At 41.8% G+C, this 13,591-nt stretch overlaps 1 protein-coding gene across 4 annotated transcripts in view; it reads right to left on the bottom strand.

The window, feature by feature from the left end:
• LOC117771502 (NMDA receptor synaptonuclear signaling and neuronal migration factor) overlaps positions 1–13,591 on the bottom strand; it is a 34,742-nt gene that overhangs the window by 9,216 nt on the left and 11,935 nt on the right. The window contains exons 2-7 of one of the 4 annotated variants that reach the window (XM_034601927.1): positions 12,890–12,951; positions 11,727–12,614; positions 10,699–10,765; positions 9,649–9,654; positions 3,680–3,732; positions 2,295–2,384 (exon numbers count right to left, since the gene is read on the bottom strand). In XM_034601927.1, the coding sequence (XP_034457818.1) occupies positions 2,295–2,384; positions 3,680–3,732; positions 9,649–9,654; positions 10,699–10,765; positions 11,727–12,614; positions 12,890–12,951 (1,166 nt within the window). The remainder of the gene's footprint in view (positions 1–2,294; positions 2,385–3,679; positions 3,733–9,648; positions 9,655–10,698; positions 10,766–11,726; positions 12,615–12,889; positions 12,952–13,591) is intronic. The other 3 variants (XM_034601928.1, XM_034601929.1, XM_034601930.1) reach the window with 3 other exon arrangements.

Below are 13,591 nucleotides of genomic sequence, written 5' to 3'. Positions count from 1 at the left end.
TCTTAGTTTTACATTTTCAAAGCTCAGAAAACGACTAGAGCTCAACCGATTCATGGGTTGGTCCATAGAAAATCACATAATATGACCATTTCCTAGACAATATTGTCATTTATGTTTTATAGTGATTCATAATAAAGTTTTACACTTTAAGTTTCACTGTTATTAGGGTTCGATAACGTTATTAACATTAGAATCATCTCCAATTTTTGTATTGGTATCAAAAATCCAGTTGTCTCTCCAAAAAAAGAAATAGATCTATTTCGCTTCATTCATATTTTATCTTATATTAAAAAGTAAATATTAGCCAATACGTCATTGCACATTTTTAAACTCTATGTTCTCTATTTCAAAGACATAGGGGAATATTCTAATAAAAAAAAGAACTGCATGTTCCCAAGGGGGAAATGGAAAAGGAGAACTGAAGAAGAACAGCAGGTGAAAAGATAAACAAGGAATGAAATGAATGGCACTCCACTGGAGAACAACACCTTTCCCTCAGGAAGGAGGGAGAGGCATCAACATCACCATTAGTCTGTCATCAACAGTTTGTTTATTTTCCATCACACTCTGATACACAGAAACACTGAAGATGGAAGTGCTGAAAAAACATAAAACCACCAACTCAGACATGGACACGGACAAACGGCACATGCAAACAGTGTGTGTTCGAAGCCTTGTAGAAACATAGAGATACACAATACACCAGGTCCTCACATTAACATCTGTACCAGCTGACACAGTCGGACTGACACACACACACACGCCACACACACACACACCAGTTTGGAAGACATACTCACAGAGAGAAAGAGAGCACCACAAAGTTGAAGAAAGACCCACGGTCATAGGGAGACAGATGGACAGGGTCAGAGTCAACAGCAGAGACGGTCAGTTTGTGAGTGTGTGAGGTTGTGTTTCATGTTAGTGTGTCTTGATGTGTCAAAGCCAGGAACTGAGCTGGAAAACTGTGAAGCCGAAAGGTCACCTCTTCATAACAGAGAAGACTAAAGTACATACAGTGCAGTTTTCTGTGATATGCTCCGTGCTAGTGGATACGTGTCTGTATCCACTAGCATCTTTTAGTTTTAATTTATTTATCGTACATCACCAATCCATGTATCAATCCAGATTTAATAGTCCTGATTTTTTTAAATAAATTATTGATATAGAATAATGTAATTTTAAGCCTATAGCTGACATATTGTACAAATTAATATATTATTTAGTAATTAAACAGCTCAGATACCCACTAGTCCCCATTCTCTTATTACTGATGGCCTCATGTATAGAAATTTAGTAGTTGATAATTAATTTTAAACAAAGTGTTGTGTGGTTTATTATATATTCATGTAATCTTACACATAATACTACAAAAACTACAAAAATAATACAAATTTTGTTTAAATATTAATACTCAAGTAGAAAGAGCTCTGGTATCAGTATTGGTATCTGCCGATATCCAGGTTTAGGTCAAAAAATGAATTGGTGCTTCACTGGTTTTTATTGTCTAATTGACATTCATTCTGGGAAGGTTTGCAAAAGCCTAATTTCAGCTCTGCTGGTGTTGATTACAAGAGCTTTTTTTTATGGCTGCCAAATGCTGCTAAGTGGCTTTCAGCTCCTCCTGAGCCACATGTGTTTGTAAAATTAATGAATGACACTGACTAAGCACAAAGCAAACTTGAGCTATAATGAATCTGCCTGTCCAAATGTGAGTGCACACAGGGACACATCAGTAATTTATGACCACACTGTGCACAGTTCAAAATGGGATCTTACGGCTCTCGCTACGGCTGCTTTCACAGGTTAGAATCACATGAGAAGATGCCAAATAGATTTTGAAAGACCTTTAACAGGACTGTTATCCACAGTTGAGGTGATTTTGAGTTCATGCTGGATTCACATTTGGAGGTAGTGTTGGATATTTAACAGGTCTGGTCTCACGGGTCCAGGTCAGCTTTTAGTGTACGTGCTAGAAATAGAGTTGCAAACCTTAAACCTCTTCCTGTAACAAGGTCGCCCCTGCAAGCTTTCAAAACTTGTTCTGCTCATGAATCTGTCCCTGGATGTTTTTCACTCCCATTTAAATTACTTTTCTGCTTTTCACGCAACTTTTACTAAACTAATAACCATAGTGTATGTTTGTAGATTTGCTTGCCCCTGTTAAAGCCTTAATTTGCACCATTTCTGTCTACCTGCTACAGTTGTCAGAAAGTGTGTGTGTGTCAGCATCTGCGTGTATGTTTGTTTGTGTGTGTGTGTACATGCACGTGCGTGACTCTGTGTCAACTCACTGTCTCTGGGTTCATTTGGAGAGTCAGTCTTGACAGGGGTGGGGTCACTCCAGGAGCGGCTGAAACTCTTCGATCTACGCTCAGCGAATGCTAGTGCAGGCGGGGGAGAGATGGTCACACACACACTTTCTCTCACACACACACACTGACGTACTCACACTAACAAGCCCGCAAACCGGCTGTTTCCTCCATTCACTCACCACCTAAACCACAGAAGAGTGCAAATGCGGATGCAGCTACAAGTGCACAAATAGTGTACATACAGGCCATCCCCTCTGTACGCAAACGCACAAATACCTTCATATATACACTGTCCAACAAACACACACATATACAATACGCTAACACAAGTATCTTCTATGAAACATTCTGCTGCTCATTCGTCTCTGTGTGATCATCCGCACAGATTTAAAGGACTGTTCCTGATTTACGGAGCTACAACCCGTCGATAAAATCAGCTCCGCTTTGAACAGTAATCTCTGTGCTCGTTGAATATTTTTAGATTACTTGAAAGTGTTTGACACGGTCGATCAACAGTGTCCCTCAAGGCCCCAATTTTTTTGCCCTCTGTCGTTTTCCAGGCTGCTTTATCCTCAAGAACTCCTCTCTCTTTCATTTTGCTGCTGATACAAACTTGTTCTTTTCAAGTGCAAGCTTCTTCTTGCAAACCATTGGCCCACATTGAAAGAACAGATCAGAAATGTTTGTTTGTTGATTAACCAGTTTTTTAAAGATCTAAATGTTCTGTTCCAAACCAAAAAAATAAAATATAACCTGAATTCGTATCCATTGGGGACTAAATTAGCCTCTTAACCTTCTTCTATCATTTGCCATTTTCCTTCCAATAAAAGGTGAAACACTGGACAGACTAACAGATGACAGACCAGTCACAAAACACAGACACCTATATACAGTGAAACTACAGATTTCTGTTCTCTGCTGCTGTAGTAAAGTCTTTCAGGGACATTCACACAGACTCGCACTCTCCCATCATTACCAATCACCACTTTCCTTTCTGCCTCATAAACAAATCATTCCGCGTCCTTGTCTTGGCTTAAAATGCAACAGGAAAAGACCAACTACACACTTTCAAATTCATACACTACACACATGCATACACACACATGCACATCCTCATATTTCTGGCTTACAAAACACACTGATAGGCATGTAATCCTCAAGGGAAATGCAACAGAGTGTCCCCCCCAGTCCCAGCAAAGCAGCAGCGCTCTGTGCCATGCAGAAAAACACACCAGAGACCAGAAAGGAATGAAGAAATAGAATAAACACGGATGACAGCGGGGTGAACAACATCACAGTCAGATGTAGCAACACACAAACACACACACACACACACACACACACTCGGGAAACATCTGACTCACTCTGTGCTTTAATCCTTCTGCTGCCCACCATCCGAAGATGCTTCCGGAAGTTCCTGTGGGCAGAGAAATTGAAGGTGGAGGAGGGATAACCGAGGGAGCCGGGGAAGAACCAAAATGTAAAGGAGAGGAAAGAGGGAGGGGGTGGGCGGGAGATGACAAAGCAAGACGAGACAAAAAGAGAGGAGTGTCAAGCTTCTATTTTCAAAAGACTGTTTTTTAAAAGGAGAACATTACGGTTAAATATACCAGTTCCACGTCAACGTGAGTGGAAAACACCGGTCACAGGAGCAGTGTGGGTGTAACGTTCCGCATTGTAAAGATAACTTTTTATTGGCTTTTAGAGAGTAGATTCATGTAACAAGAGCCAAAGGGAAACCCTCTTCAGCTGAAGGTCCTGATCTGAGAACACCCACATCACAGTTTATTTTGTGAGTAGAATTGTGAGTGTATATGTTTCTTTACTTTTTCCAAGTAGGTGAGTTGTTGGGTAGTTGATGGTGTGTAGTCAACATGGGTGTAATTAGTAGAAGTTCAACCCTGATTGATTTTATTTGTATTTAATATCACTTTTGATAAGGATCCCTCCAATTACCAGACACTGAATCGTCTGGTACATTATCAGCCAGTAACAATGTTCAGCCTCTAACTGAGTCTATTAATAATTTGATTCTACACAAACTTTTCATTCTCTCCACACAGGCCTTATCTTTTTAATCAATTTCAGATATTAAAAAACTCTTGACTACTACATTTCAGTGAGGCTAATTACCAGCTAATGAAAAATATTTATATTCATCAGAAAACCCAGACTGATGGAACAAGATTGTAATTGTGCGATCTGTTTATCGCTCCTGTGATTAATGTTACACTGATATCAAATCATCACAGGCATTTGATCTCATTTGCCTCAGGGGAATATTCCCAGAATGCAGCCGGCTAAATGTGTATAAACATAAACTGTAATTTACAATATATTTATCCAAGGAGCGGAACCATTAATTTATCTTTTTTTGCAATGATTAAACTGATAAATTTGGAAACATGGGTTATAACTGTCTTCACAATTAGGCCTTTGCCTCACACAATCTAAGTGTTAAATTATCAAAGGAAACACTGTTGTTGCTGACTAACATGCCAAGTGTGGAGGTAGCATGAGTTTGCAACATTTTCTGTCTTGTATTAACCTTAAATAACTTTGACGTTATACAATATTATTGTATCTTCCACCTGAACTCAGTATAGTGTCTTAATACAAACAAGGCAGGAGGGTTTACATAGTTTTATTTCTGTGTGAGTTGCTGCCTAATCCTGACATGATGTTCTATGCAAGAGTCCCAGATAAACATCCTTTTATCTCTCTGCCTCCCTCCCATGTCACATCCACACACATCTGTGGTACACCGACACACTCATGATTAATGATCCCTGCATGTGGGGTGTGTGTGTGTGTGCGAGACGCATATATCCATGTTTATCTGGTGGGAGAGAACAAAAATAAAAATAGAAGAAACATAAAATGAGATAAAAAAAATAGTTTTTGGAGCCTCTTTGTCCTTGATTTACCTCTCGAGCTAACATGGACCGTCAGACAACGAATTTAACAGCTAATTTTAGGAGCAAATACGCATCGCTTCATGCTTAAAAAAAGGAGCAAATAGGAGCGCGAGAGATAAGCGACATCACTGATACTTAATCTGTGCTTTGATAAAGAGATCTTAAACACTCTCATACACTGAGTGGAACGGAGGTTTCCCCCCGAGTGTCGAGTCCTTAAACCTCAGTTAACTACAGATGAAAAGGTGTGGAGACGGTTAATGAGATTTAGATAAAGTGAGGAAACGTGAGAGAAACCGTGTCCACCTTCACCTCCAACTGAAGACAATCTGACAGGTCCTCCTCTTCTCCTCTTTCATCTCTTTCTGTAACTAATTCCCATCAGTGTTTTTGCTTTTCATATTTAGTTCTATATTTTATCCTATTATTAATATTATTATTATTAGCACATTTACTTCCTACTCCTGTTCCCTCTTCTATGTATACCATGGGCTTTTTTACTATAATACAGTTTGAAATAAGTTAAACATCCCCTGATGTTACTAATAACACAAATACTGGATTTTTAAAAGTGATTTTTACAGATCACATAAATTGTTTGTGTTCCTCTGCTACCTTGTTATGTTTCCTCTTTTCCATTCTGTCATTAGTGTCTATTTCTGCTCTTTATTTTAATGATGTGGGGACTTTCTCTTTATCCTCCAAGCTCTCAGTCTTATGTCTTTTCTATGCCTTTTTATATACAGTGTGAATGTGGAAGTAATATTTTAAAAACTCTTTTTCTGGCCATATAATGACTGATTATAGTGATGCAGTCGATGCTCAGTTTGTCAAACAGTGCAGGTATGAGAACATATCTCTGTCCTGGTAAACAGGTCACTGCATAATGTATTTATAGAAAATAACAGTAAGAGGAACTGCATGAACAGCAACAACTAGAATCAGGGATCAGTCAGTCAGTACCTGAAAAAACACAGACTTAAAAAAAATCCCTAAAAAGTGAGCTATTCAGGTGATTATTAAAAATGTAGTGTGATAGGAGAAACATTTTCTTAATGGTTTCAGCTACAAGATTTTTCCAGTGGAATTTAGTGCAATGAGCCACTGCTGCTCTTAAAAGTTTGTTCCGCTGTTTTTCCCACAAATGTTCAAATCACCGATTTTGACCTAAACAACACAGAGCATTAATGAGGTTGACACTGCAGATGGATGACACTGAGATGTCAGAGGAGTTGAGATGTACTGCACGGTGTCACATTCACCATCTGCCCCTGTGTGTCAGGACATCTGGGTCTGAGTGGGATCTGAACTTGTCATTGATGTCATAACGTGTTACAGAATCTCACTCTGTCAAATGTCTAATTTTTTTCTGACTTTAACGTCGTGTTCCGCAACACAAGTTTCAAAACTTTGTACAAAGCCATTTATACAGATTTGGTGCAAATTATCAAACCAGTATGAGTACATTTATGTTTTAAACAACCAATACAGTATGTGTCCATTGACCTCCACCAAGGAGGTTATGCTTTAATCTTTGTCTGTTGATTTATTGGTTTGTTTGTTTGTTGGTTTTTAAAAACTCCTATAACTGATTTGCACCAAATTTAGTGGAGGGATGGGGCCTGTTAAACCCTGGTGTGGATTAAGGAGCAGATCTAGGATTCCTTTTCTATTTTTTTTACTATGTTTTGTGAAAAATAAACCATTTATCAGACCACTTCCTTTTATTTTATACTTCTACTATAAGAGCTAGACAATCATGGGTAGGATTGTTCGGCCTTGGCGGAGGTATGCGCTCCACTGAGTGCCATTCCAGTTGATCTTTTCAATTTTGTCAAGGAATAAAAATCCAATTCCCTGTGGCTGGCAGAACAAATTTGGCCCACATCGGGGCACTGTAGCAAGGCAACCAGTATGCAGATCCTTTTTGGTCCTAATGACAGCCGCTGACGTCCTCGCACCTTCGAGTGTCACATTCTGACTCTCTGGTTTAGTCAGATTAGACACGGCTGTAAATGAGTGACAATGGAGCCGTAGCCAGTAACCCGGCTCAGAAACCAGCACTCGAGCGAAACACAGCCTGGCAGGGGACCCTCCGTACCTCTGGATGACTTCTGCCGAATCCTGCTCCCTCTCTCTCCTTTTTCTCTGAACAAATCCCCGGAAAGCCCTGCCAGGACGTGGCACAGTATTAAAGGGATGAGAGAGGGAGGATGCGAGCGTAGCGAGGGGTAGGGCAGTGCGGGGAGGCTGATGCCAGGCCTTTTAGCTGCAGGGTTTGTTGGGCTGTGAAGGGGTGGCTGTTGAAGGAAGGTAGCGGCTAGCTTTGACTATATAAACCAGAGAGTCAAATCACATCACCAGCCTAAATCTTCTTTTCTGTTCACAGATGTGCCAGTATACATGTGGCAGACTCCATCTTCCAATAGATACACTGATCTTGTGACCTCATGTAGCTTCTTAGCTGTATTTCTCAAAGGGATAGTTCAGTTTTGGGGGAATTTTATACTTTCCCAGACCCACCCATGGATGCTTGATTTTTATATCCTCATGTTCAACCTTAAATATGTTGAGTTTTTTAGCTTACGCTAGTTTAATTCAGCAGCTGGAGGTCTGTGGGCTAAATTAGCAGCTCCACTCAAAAAAGTACTTATACTCCAAAGCTGTGGGTCTAATACATCTGATTCACAGCATGGTGTGAAGATTTCGAAGATGCATTTCGTACGGTAAAGCTGTAATCCACTTGCTAAGGCAGAAAAGTAGTAGTAGAAGCATTTGACTCATTCACTGTGAAACTTGGAGAATGATCTGTTAATTTGGAACTGGAAAGTGATTCCTCAAGGTTCACACTGGGCTCCCATGTGTCAAAGTACCAACACAGTGTGAAATGCAGCACTTTCAAATGTGTGGTTATGTCTTCAACAGATTTAATTGCAATTGACCAGGAAATGTGTGAACCCACAACCCTGTGAAGCCGGTTAACAATTGTCCATAGCAGAGACAATGCTAGAGATGCAGCATCTTCCACCAGGCTAAACATACTGAGTTCTGTGTTCAGCAGGTTTACTGTGGGTACTTTGACTCTGGGTAAGCAGAGGAAAGAATCTATTCCCCCAAAACTACATGTCCCCTTAATGAAAAGTATTGGTGTTATTCCATATTTTTCTTAGTGTGAACAAATTCCTTAAAAATACTTTAGTTAATCACTGAAAACCTTCCTGCTCAATCTTTGGAGCTTAGCCTCAAGTCTTGTTCTACAAACTGAAAACATAAATCTTCAAATAACTTGAGGTAATAAACATGGTTGTACCTGATAAAAATCTAAAAGTTTGCATCATTATTTTGAGCATGTTGCTATGCTAGCATTTAGCTTTGTAGTGTAGCCTCAGAGAGCTGCTAGCGTTACGTTAGAATCTTGTCTTGTTGGACAATTATAAGTCTGCAGAGGTTAGAGCGGCGTAGGTTAGCTGGGTTTAGTTAGCCAAGGTGCGGTTGGAGCAGGGGATGTGCAGAATGAAATGTCAAGGCTTTGCTTGGCAATTCACAATTGTTAGCATTCATCTGATGGCTCAATGAACTCATCTGAAATGCTATACACAGAAGTCAATACTGCATATGTGTCCTTCAAGGTTTTATCAGACTTATACATAGCTGAAAACTGGCTGCATTGATTTCTTCTGAAAGTACAACTGGTGAAATAGATTTACCAGACGGCATTAAGGATCACATGTTGGCACTTTAAATACTTGTTCTTAACAAATCCCTCCCGAGCCAGTTGCCACAGTCGATGCCAAACATGGCTAAAAATCAGCCAGCATAGATTCAGTGATAATTAGTGATGTCTGTGGAGTGGGATTACAGCACAGACACGACAGCCACAAAAGTCTTAAATGGCCAAACTCTAATTAATGCTGTGTCCTGTGTGTGTCTGTGAGGCTGTGTGTGCGCCAAACTGATTGGGCGGATGTGAGCTGACAGGCTTTAGCTCAGTCTGCATTTAGATGGACATGTTTCCTGACGAGCTTGGCAGAGTGTGTTTCTCTGGACTTGATCCCCTAATCCTGAAACTCAATTATCCCCCTTTTGGCTGTTTGATAGTTAACACATTGTTTGTGCTGAGTAGGCTTTTACCTGACAATCTGTAACGTTTAAACAAAAAATGTATTCTCGAACAACATATATTTTTAAACAAAGGTTTTTCCTCACCAATAATAGTGGAAGACTCACAGCTACCTATCCACCTACTACACACAAACACACACAGACCTCTAAAGCTCCCTTTAATCTGTCCTTTACCCAGCTCAAGGATGAAGGTTAAATGGTAGCCATTAAGTTAGGGAACAGCAGTTAAGGACAAGAGGAAAGCAAGGTTAAAAAAATAAAATAATAAAAAGCAAGCTGGGAATAATACTCACGATATCCTGTTTGACGGTCCCAAGAATAACAAGAGAGCAAGAGGAGAGGGGAGAAAGAAAAAAATGCAGTTTAGGCAACAGTGTGAAATGAGTCCAAGAAACAGAGCTGGGCGATAATGAGATAAAGACAAAAAGAGTGTGACATTATTTGACCCTCATGAATAACAAGATTCAGTCTGAACTAGGTAGAGGTCTCAATATGTGAAGTTAAAAACTCCTGTGGAATCAAATTAGCATATTCATGACTTGCCCACATTGTATTTGCCATCTACGTAGTGTCAGCTGGTTTCTGCCCTTTCTGTTTACTTCTCTATCTCTCTGTGCACACATATACAGTATATACAGACAAATTGCCAATTTAGCTTTTCTCATTTACATGTTTCTATTTCTGTTGTCACACAACAATATGAGTATGTAATTGTAAGCAACGTCTAATGGGAAAACTCCAACACTCTGCTGGGTAACCAATGGTGGAGAATCTACGTTTTGATAAAGTGGCTAACTTTGGATTTATTTTACAGCTGCAGGTGATCTGAAGGTATCGGGTTTGCTTGTTTCAGCCCATGAAATACAAGAGGCATGTACCGCCTTGACATTTTCAAAGTCTATATTTTTGGGGTTTAATTACTAATTAGTAAATAATTGATTTCTGTCTATAGCCAATTTGTTGGAAAAACAAATCTTAAATTTAAACAATGATGGTGTCAAATGCTCCTTGAATTCACCAACAGGAAAACCTTTAAAATCAATCCTGCTTTCTACTGCATTATCACAGATCGCTAATTCAACTTTAGCCCCCCCAAAAAAGAGAGACAGTGATGGACTGTCCTGTTTGATTAAGCCTCAAGGGTCTGGAGGCTGATTTTATAGCTGAGTGAACTGAAAATCAATGTCATGCTGGCGGGAAGGAAGTCTAAGACAATCTAAGACATAGAAAATGGTTGGAGCTGGTGTAAAGTATGCAATTTACAGTTAATGATCTAAAACATGCAAAAACACAGGTATGGTACATTAACTTGTTTGTGTACATGTGATTTCGAAGACACTCACGCCTGCATGGTCGTCGTCGCCGTTTGAAAGGAGAACATGTTTTCCTTGGGGAACCAGTTAGTGTCCTCTGCAATCACAGAGAGAAATGATGATACCGATGTCAAGTGGAAAAAAGTAAAGAGAAATCTGCCGCATTTGGCGAATGTTGTCATTAATACATTAGAAATATGGAAGCACAAAACTAGTGACGGCACCAGCACTTCACAGTCCACCACTCCACAAATGGAGAGAGGGAGACACACAGGAAGAGACAGCAGGGGAGAGAGATGGGGAGACGGAGAGTCAGAACTACAGACCACCACGTCACATCCAACATCAAGCCCTCAATCCCCACCAGACCTGAGAGGATATAGATTTGAAAAAGTATCTCGAAACCAAAAAGTTTAATACTAGCTCACTTTTAATCTATCTTACTCCAAACAATATGCGATTGAGCTTATTTTACTTGTATTTCAAAGTAAAGCAACTTAGAATTAAACATGTATTACTTATTCCAGTAAACATCATAACCTCAGCCTCCTCCATGTTAGCAGATGGAACATAGACCAAAGTAAAATGTCAATATAGACGTCAAATGCAATTTTCCAAGTTTGTTCAAGTGCTCATTTCTCTGGTAATTTTGGTTTCAATTAGTTATTTGATGGAATAACAATGGGCTGAAAGTTCATGATTGAAAGCTGAGACTGACTCGCGATTGGTCAAGCCCATATATCAGCAGGATCTTGATACCGCAACTCCACACTATGATCACTACTGCTCAGACTCTAAGTACAGATTTTTTGTACTTCATTTTCGTACAATTGGAGGAAGTGGAGACACGTTCTCCATCTTTATTTACTGTCTATGCTGTTCACAATGAGTATTTTTCCTCCAGATAATTAAAAGTAGTCAAATACTATTTCATCTCTGGTCTGATACCAAACCTGCCAGTCCCAGCCACAGGGCCTCGTGATCAGCCCTGTTCCCCCCTCCCAGCCCTGTTTGGATTTCAGCGCCTGTCCCTTCCTCTGTGTCGTCCACCCTCTCACCTCTCTCCAGCCCAGTCACCCGGTCCACACTCCACATCCGTTCTAGGCGTCTGTGATGCTTGCCTGCCTCTCGGGGCGCACTCTCCAGGTCCAGGGAGCCCTGGCTCCGTGAGGGGACGCCGCTGCACGAGTCACAGGCCAGCCCGCTGCACTCGGCCTCCCCTTTTCCGCCCTCGCCCCAGCTGCGGATGTTGTGGGCGCTGACAGATGTCTGCAGCGGGGGTTGTGACAGGTGATGGTGGTGGTGGGAACGGTGGGAAGGCTGCTGCTGGTTGCTACTGCTGCTTCCACTCGCCCCGCTGCTGGACGGCGTGTTGGTGCCTGCGACGGCATGGTGGTGGATCCCGTGGTGATGGTTGCTGTGGTGATGGTTGCTGTGGTGGTGGCTACTACCAACGCTGCTGGCGCCACGGCTGCTGCCAGTGTGGTGGTACTGTGTCGGAGACGAAGAGGTGGAGGAAGGGGAGGTGGAGGGCTGGATCAAGCCACCTCTGGATCCCGGCCCGCCACTCCCCGTCTTCTCCTTCAGGACGTCCAGTTCTAGGCTCTCCTTGCTGCCCCGGCCGCTGCTCATCAGCATACCGTGCTGGGTAGTGATGGTGTACACGCGGGCAGGCTGCAGGGTGCACTCGACACACTTCAGCTGGTCTTCCTCGGCCGAGAAGCTGCGCTCAAGGGACAGCCGTGCTGGGTTGGTCGAAATGGTGATGGAGGGAGGAGGTGGCTGGAGCAGGCCCAGTGGCTGTTTCACCAGGCTGGACTCAGGGTTGTCCTCACAGCCCTTTGCGGTGTTGGCGCAGGGGTGGAGGTGGTTGTTGTTGTTGGGGCCACTCGTGTCACTCTGTGACTCTGGGTCAGGACCCACCAAGGTTTCACACAGAAGATGAGCTAGAGGGTTGGAGAGAAAGACAAACACCAGTGTCAGAGGAATAAACCAAGATTAGAAAAAGAGAGAAAGGAAAAAAAAGAAGAAGACAAGTTGAGGATGACAGAGGATACTATCATCATCTTTCTGCAGTTATCAGCCATTGTAGTACACACTAATGTGCCCCGCCTCAGCAGAGGATAAGGTAAAGCAGGTGAGGGAAGGATTAAAGACCACAAAGGAATATGCAGAGCAGCAGAGAGGGGTGGACAAATGGCATGATGGCAGAGACGCTGACCTGATCCGTTTCGGTTTTCAGAGTGTGTGTGGGACAGGTTCTCTCCAAATGCTCGCGCTGCTCTGTGGGGACACACACATGACACACACATAGAGACATTAATTCATGGGTGGAGAGGAGGGGTGAGTGAGAGGGGAGAGGAAAGGGGAGAGGAGAGAAGAAAGAAGGGCAAGGGAATTGTAAATTATAAACCCTAATTGCTTTCTTTGTAGACTTGTGCCACCCACAGATTAAGATGCAGCTGTTTTATCTCCACACTTCAGGCGGCCACAGGCTGAGAGACGGACAGAGACAGCAGGAGGATATAGAGAGAGGGATTGTTTTAGGTTGACTCAGCATCAGAATTTTTTTGTCCCTGATATAGGAATCGGCATCGGCCCACAAAAGTCCATATCGGTCAGGCTTTACTCTAAAGACGACCATTCAGCCTTTATATAGAACTTTATATCACTTAGGGCTTCTATCTTTAAAAAGAATGGCCCCAGGTCCTGCAGTCGAATGATATTTACCTCTTAATGTTGCTCTTGTCAGTGTGCGACAGGATTGAAGAAGGAGCAAAGACAGACAGGGTGAAAGAGAGACAGATAACTGAAGATGTGCTTTCCATGTCAATCTGGGTCCTAACTGAGGAGAGGAAATGTGCTACAGCAATGACTTCTGGACATAACGACTCACGATAGTAATTAAGAATAAGAGGAGAGG

Source organism: Hippoglossus hippoglossus, chromosome 12, assembly GCF_009819705.1.
Source record: "Hippoglossus hippoglossus isolate fHipHip1 chromosome 12, fHipHip1.pri, whole genome shotgun sequence".
Taxonomy (NCBI): domain Eukaryota; kingdom Metazoa; phylum Chordata; class Actinopteri; order Pleuronectiformes; family Pleuronectidae; genus Hippoglossus; species Hippoglossus hippoglossus.
This window is presented reverse-complemented; position numbering and strand designations above follow the sequence as displayed.